Source organism: Anabrus simplex, chromosome 1 (assembly GCF_040414725.1).
Source record: "Anabrus simplex isolate iqAnaSimp1 chromosome 1, ASM4041472v1, whole genome shotgun sequence".
Taxonomy (NCBI): Eukaryota; Metazoa; Arthropoda; class Insecta; order Orthoptera; family Tettigoniidae; genus Anabrus; species Anabrus simplex.
The window spans coordinates 718,316,446-718,337,833 of record NC_090265.1 but is presented as its reverse complement, the minus strand read 5'-3'; the positions used below and the strand labels follow the sequence as shown (position 1 = coordinate 718,337,833).

The window sequence follows — 21,388 nt, the reverse complement described above, 5'->3', positions numbered from 1 at the left end:
CCACCCACCCACATGCCCATAAAAGAGCTGCATACTATAGTATGATTCATAGAGCATACAACATTCCACTTTCAAAAGAAAATCTAAATAAAGAACTAAACACAATCCATGAAATAGCAAAACAAAATGGATACAAAAGAGAAATGATAAACCGGATCATCAATAAAGTCAAAAACCAACCTAAAACCAAGTTAACCAGAATCACTAAAAATAAAAAAGAATATGCACTGTTTACTTATAACAATAACCATATACATCCCATAACAAACATCTTCAAAAAACAAGGCCTAAAAATAGCATACAAAACAGCACGAAACAACACCAACATACTATACAATTCCAAATTAGTTAATAACACAAACAAATACAATCATTCAGGAGTCTATCGCCTAAAATGTAACGACTGCCAAGCCAGCTATATAGGACTTACCGGTAGAAGTTTTTTAATACGATATAATGAACATGTAAACGCCGTCAAACACAGACATTTTTCAGCTATGGGTCAGCATATTGACGATCAAAAACATAATTTCACAGACATTAAGAACGACATGCAAATCCTTAACATGAACCCAAAAAGTCCCTTACTCAGTATAACAGAAGAATTTTATATAAATTTAGACAAATATGTGAATCCAAACTCCAACCTAAATGAAAGTATAGACAGAAACAACATCCTTTTTCATGCAGTAATTCCCTTATTAAAAGATTTCTATATCAAAAGAATAAACAAGCAAAAATCGATATGTTCAAATCAACCGCCTCAAAACCCTCTCCCCTCCAACCCCACTCCTATTACTAACACTCCACCTATCCCCCCAAACCTCCCCTCTACCGCCGCTAACTACAATCTCAGAGCTACGCGCACCAGATCCCAACAGGCAGCTACTAAGAACGCACGGCTCCAGCACTTTACGTAAGTAAACGACATACGTTTCACTACCACACTTTCTATCCACAACATTATCACACTTTTATTTCTATTTCCAGACACTCCACCTTGGTTTCTCATAACATACCAGCTTCCAGAACGCACCAAGACGCATAACTTTCATCATATTTGACTAATGCCACCAATCTTAAACATCGCGTCTACGGAAGAAAACATGCTCCATTAACATTTTTAATAACTTTAACATCTGTAGCTGCCAACAGATCTTCAGATAAACAACAGCATTACCTAATTTGCAGTGGATCATTATAATACTAATTACCTATACATCTTATATTTTTATGGATCCACTTTGTTGGAACGATATATATACAAATCCATTTATTCCAAATCAGTGTATATACTGTACTGCACACTAACAGCACCAGTGTAATGAGTTTTTATACTAGACATGTGTGGCATACATACCACTGTTTTTGATTATATGCCCATTTTAACAATATTTTAATGTCCACATTAGCATATATTTTTATTCAATTTTAACCTCACACTAAGTTTCAATCAGAATGTAATGACTTTACAAAATGAATTTAGCTTCTAGTATGTACAAAAGCAAGATGTTGCACTGATACTTAAATCAAAAATGTTCAAGCCTGTGTTCTATTATATCATGTGACTAATCAACAGCCAATTCTGTAAATATTTGAACTTGTCACTGTTGAGTTACACAAACATATCTGTGTTCCATACTATATAACTTAAAATTGGATAGTAGTAGCAGTAAGGTAATATGTGTCTTTATGAACAATGCACACTAGTCATGTACTAGACACACCAAACATTAATGATCAGCCTAAACTAGTCTAACTTTTACTATGTGATGTTTTTATGAACAATTTACAATTGTCAACTGAGGATGACCCCATAGGGGTCGAAACTAGTCTTGAATATTTGTAATGTAAAATAAACTCGTATTGATAAGGTGGAGAATTGTATATATATTGTTTTTATGTAAAGCTTAGCTTGTGCCGCAGTAATTAATCTGTGTCACTATCGAGTGGCTGCACACCCAAGTCGGAATCAGAACCGGGGTCAGCACACGAGGTAAACTAATCCCGCCGTCAATACTATTTGCTCGGAAATGCTTATAAACAGACAGAATCATATTTCTCTCGCCGGAAGTAAAAATCTTGCGCTTCTTCTTCAACTGATAACAGTCTGGTGAATTTTTGTTAGGATCCATTGCACAATAATATCCAATAACGAGTAAGAAGAAACCTACAAACGTGCAAAAGACTACAAGAATTATGAATTAGCACACAATACGCACATACAATGTTTTTGTAAAAGCGAAGCACACTGATAAAATTCTCTCACTGCTTTTTTAAATAGACTGTGACTGAAACTGCACCCATGTGTTCTTACTGAGTGAGTAAGTATGGCAGCTCCGCATTTACTGCACGATTGCCAAAACTCGCCTTGAGTAGCGCACCCCCCTTGCCCCCTCACCTACCGTGTGACAACACCGAAGGCGCTGTCCCTGTCGCCCGCACCATCCCCTGGTCTATACACTCACTTCCGCTTTAGTCTGCTCAAAATGTGGTCCGGAGAATAGAATAAGACGCAACATGTTTCCTCGTAATATCGAGAGTCTCCAATAACCTATTTACAATGAAAGGAATTTCCTGTAACTCTCTAAAGCAAAAGATACTTTGTTCTGGACTATTACCGTGTGTTGCACAATACAGCATTGGATTTATACATCACATATACAGGTAATAATAAGTTATATACTATTAATAATGTGTTCTTACCTTAAATAAACTCATATTAATATACATACAGCAGATGTTTCATGACGTAACCTCACAAATAATACGGTCACGATTTATACCAGATAAAATGTTCATAACTACGTAAATAATACTAGCAGATGTAAACAATCTCATAGTAATAATAATAATAATAATAATAATAATAATAATAATAATAATAATCACCGAGCTCGATATTTCCATTATTTACCCATGGTTTAGAGAATATTGTTTCCAAGTTATACTCGTTCATTACAATTGCATCAATATCAAATTCAAAAGCCCGCCTGGTGGCCATGATTGAGGGGTTGAAGTCTAAACTGTCTGACACCATGGTTAGCTGGTAAAAAAAATTCACCATCACAATGTTGGCCGGCAGAGTAGAGGAGGTGGTGGTACACAATTTGTAATCACTAAATTGTGTGCAACAAGCCTGGATTAAATTCCAAACCTCTCCGCACAACTCATATGGAGTGAGGGCGTATGATGCTGTTGACAGTGATTCGTTGGACAGAGACGTTACGCCTTGAGCGGACTCCTTGGTGCTATTCGAAAGGAGTAGGCTATGTGCCGGCACCGGGTTTCACCCTCTCCCTTCCTACTAGCATATATCATGTCATTTATTTCATCTCATTAACTCCTCTGATAATGTTGACGCCGTGCGGTTAGGAGCGCACAGCTGAGAGCTCGCATCCGGGAGATAGTGGGTTCGAACCCCACTGTCGGCAGCCCTGAAAATGGTTTTCTGTGGTTTCCCATTTTCACACCAGGCAAATGCTGGGGCTGTACCTTAATTAAGGCCACAGCCACTTCCTTCCCATTCCTAGGCCTTTCCTGTCCCATCGTCGCCATAAGACCTATCTCTGTTGGTGCAACGTAAAGCAACTAGCAAAACAAAGATAATGTTGACGTCAGGAAGTGCATTCAGTCATACAAACCCACCGTGACAGATTCATCTCAACTCATACCTGACCCAGTAGAGAAAAGGGACAAGGGGTGGACAAACAAACAAAACATCGAAAAGGAGGAACATGAAGAAATGGTGAAAGACAACCAAAATGAAGATATAACAATGTAGGAAATAGAAGGAGCTATAAAGATGAAAACTGGCAAAGAATCAGGTGTGGATGAGTAACCAGCAGGGTTACAATGGATATATAGATTATTTCAAGTGATATGGAAGAAAAATCAGTACCAGAAGATTGGAGGAAGGGTCTGATGATCGCAGTATTCAAGAAGGGTGATAAGAAATAATGGCAAGGATATTAGAGGGAAGACTGAGAATGAAAGTAGAAAAGGAAATGAAGGAAGAACAATATGGACTTAGAAGAGATAAATCAACTTCTGATCTAATTTTAGCATAAAGGAAACATGATGGAGAAAAGATTGGAGTTCAGGAAGGATTTAGTGATGACATTTATAGATATTGAGAAGACATATGTCAATGTACCATGGCAACTGGTCTGGAATGCACTGATTTAAAAAAAAAAAGTAAAATAGGCAGAGCAGAAGTACAAATGATCAAAGCCATATGTGAAAAATATGTAAGTGGTGTGACAACTAAGACAGGACAAACAATCTGGTTCATTGTAGAAACAAGACTTCAACAAGGTAGTGTATTATCCCCTCTACTCTCCATCACAGTCATGGATGAAATCCAGAAGAGTATACAAAAAAAAAACATGGGAAGGAAAAACACACAAGCAGACAAAATAGTAATATGGGGAGAAGATGAAATAGAGGTACAAGAACAAGTCACTATATGGAATCAGGATATAAGAGGAATATGGAATGAAAATAAGTGTGGAGAAGAGTAAGACAGTAGTGATGACGAGAGGTAATAGAGAAGGATGAGGGAATATTGAAGTAAATGGAAGACTATTAGAAGTTGTGAAAAGTTTCAAATATTTACGGAGTATACTTGCAGGAGATGAGAAAATAAATTAAGAAATTGGAAAGAAAATACAACATGCCAATGGGTTTTACTAATGGGCAAGAGGTATAGTGTGGAACTGGGACATCCCAGAGAAATGCAAGAAAATTCTGTACTCAATGTATTACACACCAATTTTGACGCATGCGTGGGGCACATGGACAACAATAAAACATGGTAAAAGCAGAATCGAAGCAGCTGAGATGAAATTCCTCAGAGGAATAATTGGAAAGAAACAAAGGGATAAAAATCAGAAACATAGAAATCGGAGGGAGAATTGGATTCCCTAAACTTCAAGACAAGATAGAGACCAATAAGCCAAAATGTTATGGACACATGATGAGAATGGAAGAGGATAGAGTTCCAAACCGAGTATTTACGGAGAAAATATTAGGGGGAAGACAAAGGGAAAGGTCCAGAATGAGGTGGACCATTACAGTGAAGGACAGTATAGAGAAGTGTGGAGTCAAGTACAAGACATATTGAAGGAAGGAAGGGAGTAGTGGAGAGATAGAAAACTGTGCAAGACCTTGGTTCACAAGCCAACCTAGAACACTGGAAATTAAAAATCATGAAGAAGAAGTCCTATTTTGTCATTTTAAGTCTTTCCCACAATCAAAGCAACAGACCTGTTAAATTCTGTCAACAAATTTCAATTAAAGGAATTAAAATGTTTTTCGTCATCTAAATTACTTTTTCTTTAATTTTTTCCAGACAACGTCTAGCTTACAAGCAGCATTCTAACAAGCACTACAATATTATCAGAGCACCTTCCAAGCAAGAAAAAGAAAGTGTCTTCAATTCGTCTTCAATGGATATGTTTGTTGGGAAAACCACTATCTGAAGAGAAACATTCATTAGATAGCTTGATATGCACTGTATGCCAATACTGTATTTTACAGTTCGGAACACACTCAATTTCTCCAGCTAACACAACAACTACCGCCCGGTTATAATCCCCTAAATAGTAAAGAAATTGGAGGTTCTTTACTGAACACTGCTTGCAAGGAAGGAAAAAAGGAAGTGTTCCTCAGTGTCCAACTATTAAAGTTGTTTATGTAGGAATCAATGGAGGTTCAACAGTCCATAATGAACCAGAAGGGTGCATAACAGTAGACAAAGTAAAACCTTGTTAAGACATTTCTACAGGCGGCAAGGAAAAAGAATGTGATAGGCGAGAAAACATATTATTGAACACATGAATAAAAACTATCAAACACTTGATATGCTTTTCACAGCCCGCGTGTATTTTACATCGTGTATGTACGGGTACAGTTAAAGTTAAAGTTTCTACTGTTTGTAAGGATGAAATGAAAGTATTAAAAGACATGAAAATGAGAAAACAAATACGAAAACATTTTCTATAGGGGCTTATTAAATAGCAGTGTATTAAAAGGTGTGTAAATCACCAGACAACAAATATAAAAACATTTTTGCTGGCGCTCATTAAAGTATCAACATATTATTGCAGATCACACTCTTTCTAAAACAAATGTCAACTGAAGCCTTATTTTTTTTGGACCAGTTTGTTTTCTGGTTACTCTCTTTGACCATGAATTATTTCGAGGATAAACTCGACCATGTGCGAAAGAATGACTTTGACCGCCATCTTGAATGCGCTAACACTTTGATCGGCTCGAAGGTGCAAGTTTCAACATACCCGCCATCGCTGAAAGATGCGGATGCCTGTACACTTCCTGGATTTTAATTTTGTCTTAATGAAGAGTGTCAACGAGTTCCTGACATTCTGCGATAACTTTGAGAGATACTGAAGGAAGAATGAACCTTCATTCCCCAAGAAGACACAGCAGGCATCATTAGAGCATAACTGAATTGGTGCTGGAAATGACAAGTAATTAGCAACAGAAGTTGCCCACAGACATGCCACCAAAGGAAGAACTAGCTCCTGGCGCCAACCTACCATACCCAGTATGGAGGTACCTCAACCACTTAGCCCTTTGGGGTCCAATTGATTTACCGCCTGCATCCTGCACAGGTCCAATTTGATATTAGGCAAGTATGGGAAGGAAATACTTACATAAGTAAAAAGCTGAATTTTTACATTGATAATATGAACAGCAAATTTATTGCTGCCATTGATGCTCTCACGGCCCGTACTTATAGACATGATACTGTATAGACTTTTGGGCTTGTGCTGTGTCAAGAAAATAAGGTGAAATTCTTTACGTTTCGCAGAGAACTGTGTTCTGCATCCTCAGAAGAAATCTTGACTGTCCACGAGAAAGGTTTCTTAAACAATGACTCTTTAAATTTATACATTATAACAGAAGTGGAAATGGTACATTCATTTGCCACCAGATGGCCCCCAGGACGTGGCACAATGCTAGCGTTCGAAGCGGAAGCTGACCGAACCATCAGAATCAGTCTAAAAGTGTGCAAGTAAGATATGATATTGACAGGTGTATGACATAGACAAAAGCCTGGAATGAAACATCTGGCAACGAGGAACATCTGAATTTGGAAAACACCGAGACAAAATAACAATCGTAAATTCTTAATTTACGTAGGTAGGTCCCTTCCCTGTCCTTTCACTATTGTTATTTTGTCTCAGTGTTTTCCAAATTCGTACGTTCCTCGTCGCCAGATGTTTCATTCCAGGCTTGTGTCTATGTCATACACCTGTCAATGTCATATGTTACGTACACACGTTATGTGAACCACTTAGACTGATTCTAATGGTTCGGTCAGCTTCCACTTCGAACGCTAGCGTTGTGCCACGTCCTGGGAGCCATCTGGTGGCGAATGAACGTACCATTTCCACTTCTATTTATAACGTATAAATTTAAAGAGCCACTGTTTAAGAAGCCTTTCTCGTGGACAGTTGAGATTTCTTCCGAGGACGCAGAGCACAGTTCTCTACGAGATGTAAAGAATTTCACCTTATTTTCTTGACACGGCATAAGCCTAAAACCCTATACAGTATCATGCAAATTTATTTATTACCGGGCGAGTTGACTGTGCGGTTAGAGGTGCGGGGCTGTGAGCTTGCACCCGGGAGATAGCAGGTTCGAATCCCACTGTCGGCAGCCCTGAAGATGGTTTTCTGTGATTTCCCATTTTCACACCAGGCAAATGCTGGGGCTGTAACTTAATTAAGGCCACGGCCACTTCCTTCCAGTTCCTAGGCCTTTCCTATCCCATCGTTGCCATAAGATCTATCTGTGTCGGTGTGACATAAAGCCACTAGCAAAAATGTATTTATTATCAATCAAGTTAATCACTTTATCAGCGATATTTTTTCAAAGTATGGTACTTCCAGAAGCATTTGTTTGGGTGTAGTCCTGGGATCCCTGGACACGTCTCACAAAAAAATTATGTCTCCTTTCTGCCTCCTTTCACTTTCCTGTCGGAAAACATGGCACAGTCCTTTTTTTTTTCCTCACGAGCATCTATGATGTTTAGCTTCCCGTTCAGTCGCAATTCATCACAGCTGCTCTGTCGGCCACGCTTACAGACATTTTTGTTCCTAAAGTCAACAACAAGCCCCATAATAACTCGGTCCCTGAAAGTCTTGTGATTCATCTCGGGCTTATTTTCTGCCTTTTGTTTCAATTTCTATAGGTGAAAACTGTTCACCAAAGCTACCTCCAACACCCAGAACTACAATTTCCTCCACCACTTCAGGCTTTTCACACTACTAAACCGTAAGATGAGCAGTAGTGATTAGTACGATCGACCCCTCCCATTTTGGCTGTGTAATCTACAATGGCAACAGGCTTCAAAATTCTTTCTTCTCCTTGCCCATTCCGGTTTTGTATGACTACCTCCACCATTGCTGGGTTGTGCCATGTACTAAGAAATGACACAGTGCGCTTGCTTTTCCACGAAAATACCATGAACTTTTCTTCCTTCCAAAGAGCACGGATTACATGCTACTTCAGATTTAGCCTCCTATCTTTCAGCTGAGGTGGTAGTCCCTTCCGATTCAATAGCACAGTCCCAGTTAAGTGAATTTTCCTTCAACAGTTTTCTTGCCAGTTCCATACTAGTATAAAATTGGTCAGTAAACAAATGATAACCTACAGTTTGAGTAACTTGAAGTACATCTGTCGCCAGCTGTAAAACTATTCTACTGCCAAATGTCAAACCAGAGAATAGTAAATTTAACGTAGTAAATGAGCCAAAGTAAGGAATCATGGACAAAACATACCCATTCAATGCAGCAGCAATAACATATATCCTAACCACCCACTTTGTTGGTTTTTGTGGATTATACATTTTGAAAAGGACACACCCTTTGAAGCTTACAGTTGATTCGTCAACTGACAAATACTGACCTGCTCTATAAAATTCCAAGAATGACTTTCCTACACATTCAAAGACATTTCTAACTTCACTTGTTCTTGTAACCATTGTTGATGCACCTGACTGTAGAGGGGGAGAAACATGAAAGCCCCGGAATATCTGAAGAAATCATTTCTGAGAAAAAATGTCCTTACAGAAGGTTGATGAATAGAACCACAAGTCCGAAAAATGTTCTTTTAGAGTTTTCCTTTTTGTACGTGCCATAGTCTGAAGAACACCGTGAAATGCCATCATTTCAGTGATGACCCAGTCCCACCCTATGGAATGTTGCTGCAACGGAATATGTTTGGTAATACATTCTCTTACATACCTGTTAGTCTCCTTACATTTTTCGGAGAACAGTGAAACCAGAAACAGCAACAAAAAGAAATCCAAAGGAGTTACCGGCTTCTTTCCTGTAGTAGGAGGCACGTATTCCATAGCACTGTTGTGAGAATACTTGGAGAAAACATGGTCACCTTCTACATAAACTTTCCATTCGTCACCCCCGACATCACTAATTTCGCCACTATCTTCCACCTTAATTTCCTCCTCCTCACTCAAAATATAATTTGCAGATTTGGGAATACTAATGTCACCATCAGAATCCGTTTATAAATCATCATCCATATTGCCCCTGTCACATAACTGTTCGTAAATATCATCAGGCTCCATGCCGCAGCTGGTGGACGCCATGTTGATAACGAAAATAAACACAGCAGTGACAGTGAGGAACTATCTCTAAAGAAAACAATTATTTCAAGTCTATGTTTTATTCTTGCTCTTAATGTTATACTGTACTTTTAGAAGAAAGAGATGTTTTCTTTTTATTTATTTTTTGAAAGAAGCTTAATCCCAACTCTGTTTTTGATTCTCGGTTGAGGGCCTAAAGGATTGAACAGCAGATGGCAGTAGGCAACAGAGAAATGCCAAGGCTCTATACTGCGTAAAGCTCAGCGCCATTTCCGCTCAAGCATGCGGAATATATAACCTTAAACAGAACTGAAAATTAACGATGTCGGACTGAGTCCAACATTGGACCCCAAAGGGTAGACTGGGCATCCTTTGATGCAAGACTAACCTGAAGAAATGGGGGAACCTTCCAGCAAACTCAGACACCTCGTGTGAATGTGGCACTGAACAAGACCCAAGCCACCTACTTATCTGTCCCCCCTCCCTGGACAAGCCATATTCACAAGATATTTCTAGAGGAAACAACAAGGCCATCGCAGCTGGAGTTTTGTGGAAATTCTGACCAGACACAGACATAAATAAATAACAGAGGTTCAACACTTGATCTTGATGTTATGACTAATTGTGAAAGAAGTTAATGTTTTCTGAGAAAAGGTTACTGTTGCACAGTTAGGTCCCCTGTGTCTCACCTCAGAAGGGTCAGTGTAGTGATCCCGGTAGTACTCAAGAGCGAACACTGGATCCTTGATATCCTGATACTCAGCAATACATGTCAGGAACATCCAAGCGGGTACATTATTCTCTGTGCTGATGTGAGTCTTCAGCAAACGAACCAGGTTCTTCCTGCAATACAGACAAGAACTTAGTGTTACAACAACCATTGTACTAGGGCTAAATGAAGTAAACTCGAACTGGTCACACATGCCTGTCACTGTTGGCAATAACAAGTCACATACAGAGAGATACACACAAGGGAGGAACAACAAATATGTTAGTCCTGTAACCCTAGTTTGTTACTACCTGTATTCACCTTATCCATTCGTCACTTCCATTTTCTAGTGTTTATCTGGTTTTCTTCTTATCCCACACTTTCCTCATCACGATGTAAGATTTGTCAAGATGCCCACCCTAATTGTGGAACTGGGAAACAAAAATGAGCTCATAGAGGATTAAGGAGAAGTGGTATTTGTGGTAGTACCATCCTCTATGATCACAAATATAAAGATAGGAACTTTCAACCTAATCAGTACAATTATTTAATATAAGGTAATTAAAATATTTTTACATTGCAGTACCGGTTTCAACCCTATGTATGGGTCATCTTCAAATGGTGAAGAACCTTAGTCTAAGTAAAAACAACATATAATATTTTTTGCTAGTTGCTTTACGTCGCACCGACACAGACAGGTCTTATGGCGACGATGGGACAGGAAAGGGATAGGAGTGGGAATGAAGCGGCCGTGGCCTTAATTAAGGTACAGCCCCAGCATTTGCCTGGTGTGGAAATGGGAAACCACGGAAAACCATTTTCAGGGCTGCCGACAATGGGGTTCGAATCTACTATCTCCCGAATACTGGATACCGGCCGCACTTAAGCGACTGCAGCTATCGAGCTCGGTAACATATAATATTAAGACACTACTTATACTAATTTAAAAAAAAAGACTAACGCTGAAGTACAATGATGTGATGTGGTAATAAAATATGCTTGGAAGAGTAGTTTGAAAGTCTGAAATGTTCACCAGTTTGTTGTAATGTCACTGATCTTGATGTTCATTCATATATTCATTCGATTGCTGTGTTACAATGTCGATACTCTTATTTAAAATTTAAAAACATCTTAATACGAAGTTAAAAGGTACTGTGTTTTGTAAAATCTGCGTCAATAGGAAATTTGGTAATAAATTATCATAGTCTTGATGAGCCTGTTCAATGAGACAGGCGCGAGTCACGTGTTTTGAACAATAAATTTAAAATCTTCTTATGGTTTGCTCAGGGTTAAGTTGTCCCACTGACCAAAGCACAAATGTTCCCCGCTTCATAACTGTGACCTGTTGGACTGTGTTGATTATCTATGTAGAAGACAGAAAAGAGTTTTACTGTTAGAGAATGTCTATGGAACATGTTATAAATGTTGAATATGTGTGTTACTTACTTACTTGCTGTCTTGGCCTAATATTTGTTTGCTTGTCAGGAGCGCGCCGTACACTGCTTCGATTAGGACGGGGGTTGGCTATTGCAGCATTAACGGGGAGAGTATTAAGAAAAGGATGCTTTAAAGTAGTCGAAGATGGAATTGCAAGGTATGTGCAAAAAAATGCAAGGGCGGAATGGCCATTCCACGGTGCTCAAAACTAGTTGACCTTCAATGTCCGCATCTTTATTATAAATTATTAGCTTTTTTTTTTTTTTTTTGCTAGGGGCTTTACGTCGCACCGACACAGATAGGTCTTATGGCGACGATGGGATAGGAAAGGCCTAGGAGTTGGAAGGAAGCGGCCGTGGCCTTAATTAAGGTACAGCCCCAGCATTTGCCTGGTGTGAAAATGGGAAACCACGGAAAACCATTTTCAGGGCTGCCGATAGTGGGATTCGAACCTACTATCTCCCGGATGCAAGCTCAAAGCCGCGCGCCTCTACGCGCACGGCCAACTCGCCCGGTAAATTATTAGCTGGCCGAATCCTGTCCGACTCATTGGCTGAATGGTCAGCGTATTGGCCTTCGGTTCAGAAGGTCCCAGGGTCGATTCCCGGCGGGTTGGGGATTTGAATCGCTTCTGATTAACTCTTCTGGCTCGGGGACTGGGTGTATGTGTCCGTCCCAACACTCTCCTCATCATATTCAGACAACATACCATACTACCAACCACCACAGAAACACGCAATAGTCATTACATCCCTCCATATAGGGTTGGCGTCAGGAAGGGCATTCGGCCGAAAAACAGGGCCAAATCCACACGTGCGACGCAGTTCGCACCCGCGACCCCACAGGTGTAGGAAAAGCGGTAGAAAAAGAAGAAGAAGAAGATTAGCTGGCCGAATCCTGGATTTTTAAACAACTCTATGGTTCCACTACATAACACACAAGTTGTACCTCTAATGTTCTTGTACTAATTTTAATTGTGTTCTGTTAAACTAAGTTTTGATGATGATGATGATGATGATGCTTGTGGTTTAAAGGGGCTTAACATCAAGGTCATCGGCCCCTAATGGTACGAAATGAGATTAAATGTTATGACCATATGAAATCTAGAATCCTCCACTGACCACTTTCGAAAACACAAGGGCGAAGAACAAATGGATGGATATGAAGTTAAAACAGTCAGTGGATCCGACCTGCAATGCCCCACATTCCCAGAAACTAGCGTTAAATAATAGTATTACTGACCAAGAGATTGTGTCTAAAGCATAATACTGAATCGATGACACTTGTAGTCAAAACGGATCCAAAATCCAGGTCATCGGCCCCTCAAAATGGTACTTATCGCTAGGAAAATAGAACCATGGCGGTAATAATCAAAAGTAGCGTAGACTTGCAGTATTCCACACATTATGATACTACTCACAGGTAATGATATTCGCACATGTAACACAGACCTATGGTGTTTTGCACACTGCGGCGCTATTTACAGACAACGCAAACCTACACTGGCGACGCAAACCTATTGTGTTCCTCACATAAGTGGACTAACCACAGAGACCCGCACTATCCCGTGGTGTTCCTCACATAGTGGGTACTAAGCATAGGCAAGGCAGAACCATGGTGTCGGTAATCCCATGGTGTTGCGCATATAGGGGTACGAATCACAGATACTGTAGAAACCGGCAACGTACTCTATTGCTACTAACCACAAACCTATTTGGTACCTAATATAGTGGTACTAAGCGCAAGTAAAAGCGACGCATGGTGTTCCCCGCATGGTGGTAAATATCACAAGTAGTTTCATGGTTCTAACAAAATCATCCCTTGGTCGCCCCTTTTAATCGCCTCTTACGACAGGCAGGGGATACCGTGGGTGTGTTCTTCGTCTGCATCCCCCACCCGCAGGGGGGTTATGTGTTTGGTCCGCGAGAGGTATTTTATTTCCCTCAAGTCCGCCGGCAAGCCGATTAGGACCCTCTATCCGCCACCTGGGATGCGCCATGTGGGAGTGTCACCTCTCCCCCTGCTATGCCAGCATTGTAGGTTCAGGAAACTAAGTTTTTATCAATTTTTTTGGATGTTTTTTTTTTTTTTACATTTACGTTGTTTTGAGGTTTTTCCCTTATTAGTGCTAATTTACTCTTTAAAATTTTCCTATGTCTTTTACTGAATATGGCACCATGGGTACTGAAACGGGTCTAACAATATGAAATAAATATTTCTACCTGTATATTGAAGTGTTGAACAGATAGAGCATCTTACCCAATTTTCTTTAACCTTTACCACTCGTCTGTCGGGTGAGGCCCGACATTACGATATTTCCGTTCCGGTCGCATGTCGGGGGAGACTCGACATGGCATTTTATCGCCCACCGCTCGTCTGCCGTCTCTTAGCTGACAAAATACGCGATGATATACTGTAATGCCATCTTTTGGTTCCGCGTGGAACTTTGTAGAATCCAGATACTATTCGACAGTCAGTCAAAATTCCATTATTTAGGTGGCAGTGCAGCCGTCAGCTGTCAAATCACACACATGAAAGCTCGAGCGATAGTAAATAAACATGGCCGCCATGTGTTCTTCTAGTCATATATATGTTGTATATGTCAGGCAACACACAAAACCTCAGTATTTTCGCACCTCTGCTCCTAATGAATACATCTAATAGCATTTCACGATGCCTAAAAGTGAACTGACGATGGTCGGTTTGTATACCGTAACCCAACATGTACCTGATGCTGACGGCTGGCACAATTATAAATCAACGGATTCAGATTTCAAGAAATTGCCGTTTACAGTGGTTTCAGCCTACAAACTGCTGCGAGGTATGAAAACAGAGACTGAATAGAGTTTTTCAATTGCTTTTTAGCGATAATTTGTACACTAAATTATTAACGAAACCAATCGGTATGCGATAACAGTAATAATAATAATAATAAAAATGCAAAATAATTCGTCTTAAATTCCACATATTGCTTTTATTTGCTCCAGTATAGCTTGCTGTAAACGTGCATAGCCTAACTACATCATTTAAAACCAAGTGCTATCTCCAAAATCGTGAAAGATTAATACAGGTCATATAAGATAAAAAATGTACATTTAAAATACGAGTAGTAGAGGCAACACAGAGAACTTTAATTCGAGGGGTAAGGGTTAATATATTGTCCATATCTTGGCACAGGCCAGAGTGTAGCTTCCACCGAAGTCCCAGTCTCATCCATGGCTGTGACAATATGGAAGCTGCTGGGATGTGGGTGGTGCTAAGTAATGACTCGAGCCCGGATTATATGTAATAAAAAAATTACAAATATGTAGCTAAAATTGTCAAAATATGTAGTTAAATATTTAATAAATGAAGAATATGTAACTTAATAGCTAAGCTTTATTTGATGTATTCTTGTACACAGAAAAAAAACAAAAAAAATTAAAAGTGCAGATGTTATTCAACCTCTAATTTTCATTTGGAGACGCGATTAATAATTAAATATTCTTCCAAATTTTCTGCGGTCATCAAATGCCTTCTGTCTGTTAGGATGTTCTTATATACAGAAAAAGAACTTTCAACTTCACATGAAGTCACTGGTGCGTATTTCAAATGAGGAATGATACTGGAAGATACGTTCTCATTCTCAGGGAGTTCTTTGTAAGAGGAACTTGTTTCTTCAATGGAGCACTTTTTTTTTTTCCCTCCCCATATGAAGATCCGTTTTTAAATGCTGTTCTAATTGTCACTTTATGAAACACCCAATACGTTTGTCACACACTCTGTACATAGCAAGATTGTACCGTCACTTGTAAAGGCTTTTAACTTTGATGCTAATTTGGGTGCCCCAACAATTCACTAACTGTGACTCAGAATATGGTCCGAGCAAGTGTTTTCTTTCACAGGTTGTTTTTGCCAAGCGGTCAACCCAGCCGCAGGGCAACTTTCAGTTTGTGTCTTTCTCCACAGTAGCAGCAGCGACATGTCATTGTCCGCCCTTCACATTGTACCGTTACTTCATCAAAATAGCTAAGAGATGCGATTTTTTGACAGAATACTTCACTAAATTATTTTCAAGTATTTTCAATCGATGTAAAATTAGTGAAGAAACAATTGTGTTTTTTTTTCAAATGTGCAATATCCTTTAAAATATTTTAAATATGTAACTTTAAACCCTTGGAATAACAGTCCTTTTAGTGTGATTCACCGACATTTTAACTTTTCTTCCAGCTATATGTGGGAACAGAATATGTAATTACACATAATCCGGGCTCTAGTAATGACATTTGGAGCACAACCAGTGTCTGAGTGACATGAAAGGTGTTGCTCATAGGATTAGTCGTGCTGCAGTAGCACCTTCTGGTCCAGTGAGGAAAGCAATGGCAAACTACCTCACTCCTCATCTTGCCTAGTACGTCTCATTTGGGCTCTGCCATTGGTTTTGGTGGTTTCCCTATAACTGCATAGCCTCTGGGCTGATGACCTAACAGACAGACAAACAGATCAGCATGGAATGAAAATCAAGACAAAGAAAGTCTAAAAATGTGTACTGTGCACGAAAGGCGTTCAGTGGCCTGCAACAAGGATGCTTTAAAGAAGTTGAACACAAAATTGTGAGGTATGTGCACGAAAAACACAAGGTCAGAATGGACATAGCACAATTTTTTTGAAGGGAAAAGTGGGGACTGTCTTGCATTCAGGGCCATGTTAGATTCGGAGAAATACAGTATATGTAATGAACATGATCTAATAAGTTTGAAAGTTTATTTTAAGTATACAATGCAGTCTGCAAAATGCGTCTCTTTCTTGTATCTATTCTTTAACAGCACCGAGGAGTTTCCATAAAGTAGTTATTTCTTTCTGTACTTCATAATATTCCAAGGAAGTTCACCGTACAACACTTTTATCAAGATCACCCAGTCGTGTCTACTTCACATTAGTGTTAGCTACTGAATGCATGATTCGAAGCAGTGTATCGATTCATTCAAGTGTCCGAGTGAATCGATTCACAGGAACGGCGACCTCACGGCACACGATTCAGCTTACTCCTAGCGGACAGTGTTGAGTGGCGCACTCACTGAACATTGACGGGGAGCCGAGCTTCCGCTGCAGCGAGACATACAGTGAGCCATAGCACACCGAAAGAATCGTGAACGAGCACGGCTCAGTGGGACACAAGATACACACGGCTCCTTATCGGCACACTGGACAGTGGACACTGGCGGAGAGCCGAGCTTCCGCTGAAACAATACATACAGAGCCATGGTACACTAAAAGAACTGTACGCTAAATGGACTCCCGAGCTCAGCTCATTTGAAAATAATACCCACTTGCATTCACTGTCCTCTTCGTACAGGGAGGTTTAAATAATAGATGGATTCATTTTCAGTGTTAAAAAGGTAGTCAAAACATAATTCTAAAGTAGCTAGTAAATAGGTAGGCTATTAGGTTATACAATTTATTAGTTTAATGAAAGTATTGTAACTTAGGTAGCTGACATTTGACAATTAATTAAACTCGACTCTAACGTGCCCTATGACTATGAGTCATGCTCATCACCACTCAAAAGTACAGTATAAGTCCGCTATAGCGAGTAAGGCATATAACGAGAACTCCGTTATAGCAACGGCATTTTTCTGTCCCTTCAAAATTCCTATATTAAACTGTGTATCGTCCTTCGGTTACAGCGAGAACTCTATCACTGGCGCATCCGTTATTACGAGCGATTAAGCGCGTGCGATATTTTCCGTTACCGATATTTATGCACCCCAGCGATGATATTGCATGCGATCGATTACCTTCAGCATCGTTTCCACGTTATGTGCACTAGCGAGTTCTCTCGTCGACATTCAAAGGCGATGTCGGAGTCGATTAGTAATACCCGTTGACTGCTGTTCCGTAAAGAAAATTCGAAATGAAACAGAACATATTTTCGTAATAAATGCTTAAATAACGTGTCCGATAATGGTTGTTAACTCGTTAAAAATTAAGGCTGACTAAACGACCGCTTAATTTTTAGGCTAAATACTGCAATTAAGTAAGAATGGGATACACCTCGGGATATGGCAAAATGCTTAATTGATTTCAGAGGTTAGTTTATATTTTCTCGCGTCTGGTTAAATTACGGAAAGGCTATTATGAAAATTTATAGCGAGAAAGGTATAATTTCTCTACTGGCGCTTGAAGTGTGTTTTCATCATACGTATAGAAGGTTAAGTTAGGATACGTGACGCTGTTTGAATAACAAAACTGAAACGTTTGCAACAAAATGCTATCGATCATCTTCGGTACGGTATAGTTTTCTCACTTTGTGCATTTGCGAGCTCTCTCATCGACATTCAAAGGCGATGTTGGAGTTTATTAGTAATACCCACTGACCGCTGTACTCTAAGGAAAATTTTAAATGAAAGAGGAAAACACGTTTTTGTAATAAATGCGTAAATAACGTGGCAGATAGCAGTTGTTAACTCGTTAAAAATAAACACTGAATAAACAATATCTTAATTTTAATGTTATATACCAAAATTAAGTAAGAATGTGATACACCTAAAGATATGGCAGAGTACATCACTGATTTCAGAGGATATTTCATATATTCTCGCGTCTAGTTACGGCTATTTACATGTAAATATTTGGCGCGGAGGTTATTTCTCTACATGCTTTTCAAATATGTTTTCATGATAGGCTACATATACGGTTAGGTTAGGTGACGCTGTTTGAAGAAGAAAGCTGAGGTGTTTGCCACAGAAATCTCTGGAGTGATACCGTATTTCTCCGAATCCAACACTTTTTTTCTCTCACAATCTCATGCGAAAACTCAAGGGTTGTTGCATTCGCGGCCTAACAGTTAATGGATACCACTGGCAACTACCGCAGTAACAACGCTGCTTCTTTTCACACGCGCACAGAACTCGTTGACAAACGACCGCCTCTTTACTACACATCGCTAGCCGTGACAACCGGTTGTACAGAGCCTGTGTGTTTCTCAAATCTGCAGAATGGCATCAAAGCATGCGACCCTTCGAATTCTTAGAAAAGCCATGGCTACTCAGTGGCAGAGTCATAACGCGTCTATTGTACTTGACGCTTAGTAAAATGAAGGTTTATAGACAGCAGGAATATTTTCGTGATGAATAGTCGTATTGTAAAGATACGTGGAAAAAGTATTGCCGGCAAATTTTCAACGGGTTCTAGTCGATATTATGATGCCAATTATAAGTTAATGTTTATTAAACACACGGAAATGTAGAATAATTGTGCAGCCGCAAGAAAATACGGCATAGGCCTAACTAAAGCCAATATTTGGCGTTAGCGTGAGGACGAAGAGCTAACAAAATGCGTACTGTACAAAAAAATGCATTCAGTAGTCCGCAACAAGGACGCTATAAAGAAGTCGAAGATGAAATTGTGAGGTATGTGCACGAAAAACGCAAGGGCGGAATGGCCATACCGTGGCGCAATAAACTCGTTCGTTGAATTTCAACGTTCGCGATTAGGCCAATACATCGCTAGCCGCTGAATTTGGCCGAACCCGGCAAGCGAGACGTGCATGTAGCGGCAGCCGGTTATATCTGACGCTGCGTAAAAGTAACAGTTTTATAGACAACACGAATAATTTCCTGATGGATCGTTGTATTGTAGAGACGCATGGAATAGGTATTGCCGGAAAATTTTCAACGAGTTCTCTTCGGTATTATGATGCCAATGGCCCTTAAACCCGCATAAATAAATAATTGTGCAGCCGCCAAAAATAAATACGGCGTGACGAAAGTCAATGCTCGGCGTCTAAAAATAGTCTAAAAATGCGTAGGCCTACTGTAAGACAAGGCATTCATATGATTTTACAAACTTCTTTTTGAGCCTAATTCAAATTTTTTGAAAGGAAAAGTGGGGTTCATCTTGGATTCGGAGATTCAGAATGAAATTAAACATACACTTTCACGTAGTATCGGATTACGGAAAATAACAAACAAGTAAGCCGTAGTGTGGATATCATCTACGGAAACGCAAGTTTAGAACAGACTGATTGCCGTTTCATACCGATTTTAAAGTGCATGAAGGGTTTTCCGACTTTTATACAAAAATCGGATATAACGACAATCCGCTATAACGAGTAAATTGTCCGTTGTTATGAATTCTCGCTATAACGGACTTCTACTGTACCTGTTTTATATTGGGAAGAACAGCTCAGTATTGTATCAGTTCGTATGTCACATCGATGCACAAGACTTCAATAATATGTGGGCAGTAAGTGAGTCGACTGACGCAATAACTTAACCAACAGTATGTTGAATCAGAAAACCAGTGGGCTACTATACATCTCGGGTAGCCTATACAAAATATGACGATTTTAAAAAAATCCTCTGCTGATAGAAAAATACAGTACATATTTTCAAAAATGACTTAGCGAGTTGAACGTGCGGTTAGTATTGCGTAGCTATGCGCTTGCATTCGGGGGATGGTGGGTTCGAATTCCACCGTCGCCAGCTGTTAAGATGGTTTTCCGTAGTTTCCCCATTTTTACACCAGGAAATCCTGGGACTGTACCTTAATTAAGGCCATGGCTGCTACCTTCTTAATCCAGAACCTTTCCCATCCTGCGTCGCCGGAAACCTTCAATGTATTAGAGTGACTAGCATTTTTTTCTAAGAAAGGAGGTCATAGTATGAAGACCACATGGCAGCAGCGAACAATGAATGCTGTTGCTGCTGTCTTACCAGTACATACTACACAGATGCAGTAGGAGCGTTGACTAATGTGCCGTGAATCGGATCACTGTATCGATTCAGTAACGTGAACAGAATCAAATGAATCGATTCAGTAAAATTAATCGAATGTCCCACAGACCCTTCCTCTTTTCTCCTTAAAGAATGTTAAGACTTCTGAGAAGAGATCGCTTTCCATGATTTCTTTGGAGGAGTTACAAGTTGTAAAGAACTATGTTTCTGTTAACCGACACAGAATTAAATTTTAAAAGTTTTTAAATTTAAATCTCTGATGGCAATTCATGACAACAATATTATTCTTAAGACAATTTACTAGTGCTGTGACCGTACAGCGAATCGAGTAGTTCTGCTCGCTGCCACTGAAAAAACACTCATCATATGCCTAACTGTGATGTGTTGCAGGTATATGAAGATTTTTTTTAAAGATTAATACATTCATCCAGCCAGAACCCCCCCACCTAGAGGAACGAACAAGATGCGGTTAAAATCTCCAGCCCGGCCAGGGATTAAAGCCAGGACTCTTAACTGAAAGCCGGAAAAGTGAAAATTCAGCCAAGGAGCCAGACAAACTTGCACCAATCTAAATGAACCAATTTATTTTTGACAATATCAAAATCCCATGTTTACTTACGGTAAATCTCCCGACCGGTCCCAATGAAAACAAGCATTCAGGAAGGAGGTACGTTTCTTGTTCTTGATGACTGCCAGCAACACCTTCCATGGCAGTTTACTCAGGGGTGTTGTTGTTCGCTCATAAGCCATTAAATTCTGGAAAATCACCTTCTGCATCACCTGAAAAATAATCACAGAAGAGTATTGCAACAGTAGGCATGGTCATCAGTCATTCACTCCATGAGTGCAGTTTCCAAATTGCAATGAATCAAAAAAGAGTAAAAGTGG

General features: G+C 39.7%; 1 protein-coding gene across 1 annotated transcript in view; it reads right to left on the bottom strand.

Moving 5' to 3' along the window:
• Window positions 1-21,388, bottom strand: part of LOC136856801 (condensin-2 complex subunit D3) — a 180,910-nt gene that overhangs the window by 135,413 nt on the left and 24,109 nt on the right. Inside the window, exons 5-6 of the mRNA XM_067134918.2 lie at window positions 21,120-21,280; window positions 10,327-10,480 (exon numbers count right to left, since the gene is read on the bottom strand). Of these exons, the coding sequence (XP_066991019.2) occupies window positions 10,327-10,480; window positions 21,120-21,280 (315 nt within the window). The remainder of the gene's footprint in view (window positions 1-10,326; window positions 10,481-21,119; window positions 21,281-21,388) is intronic.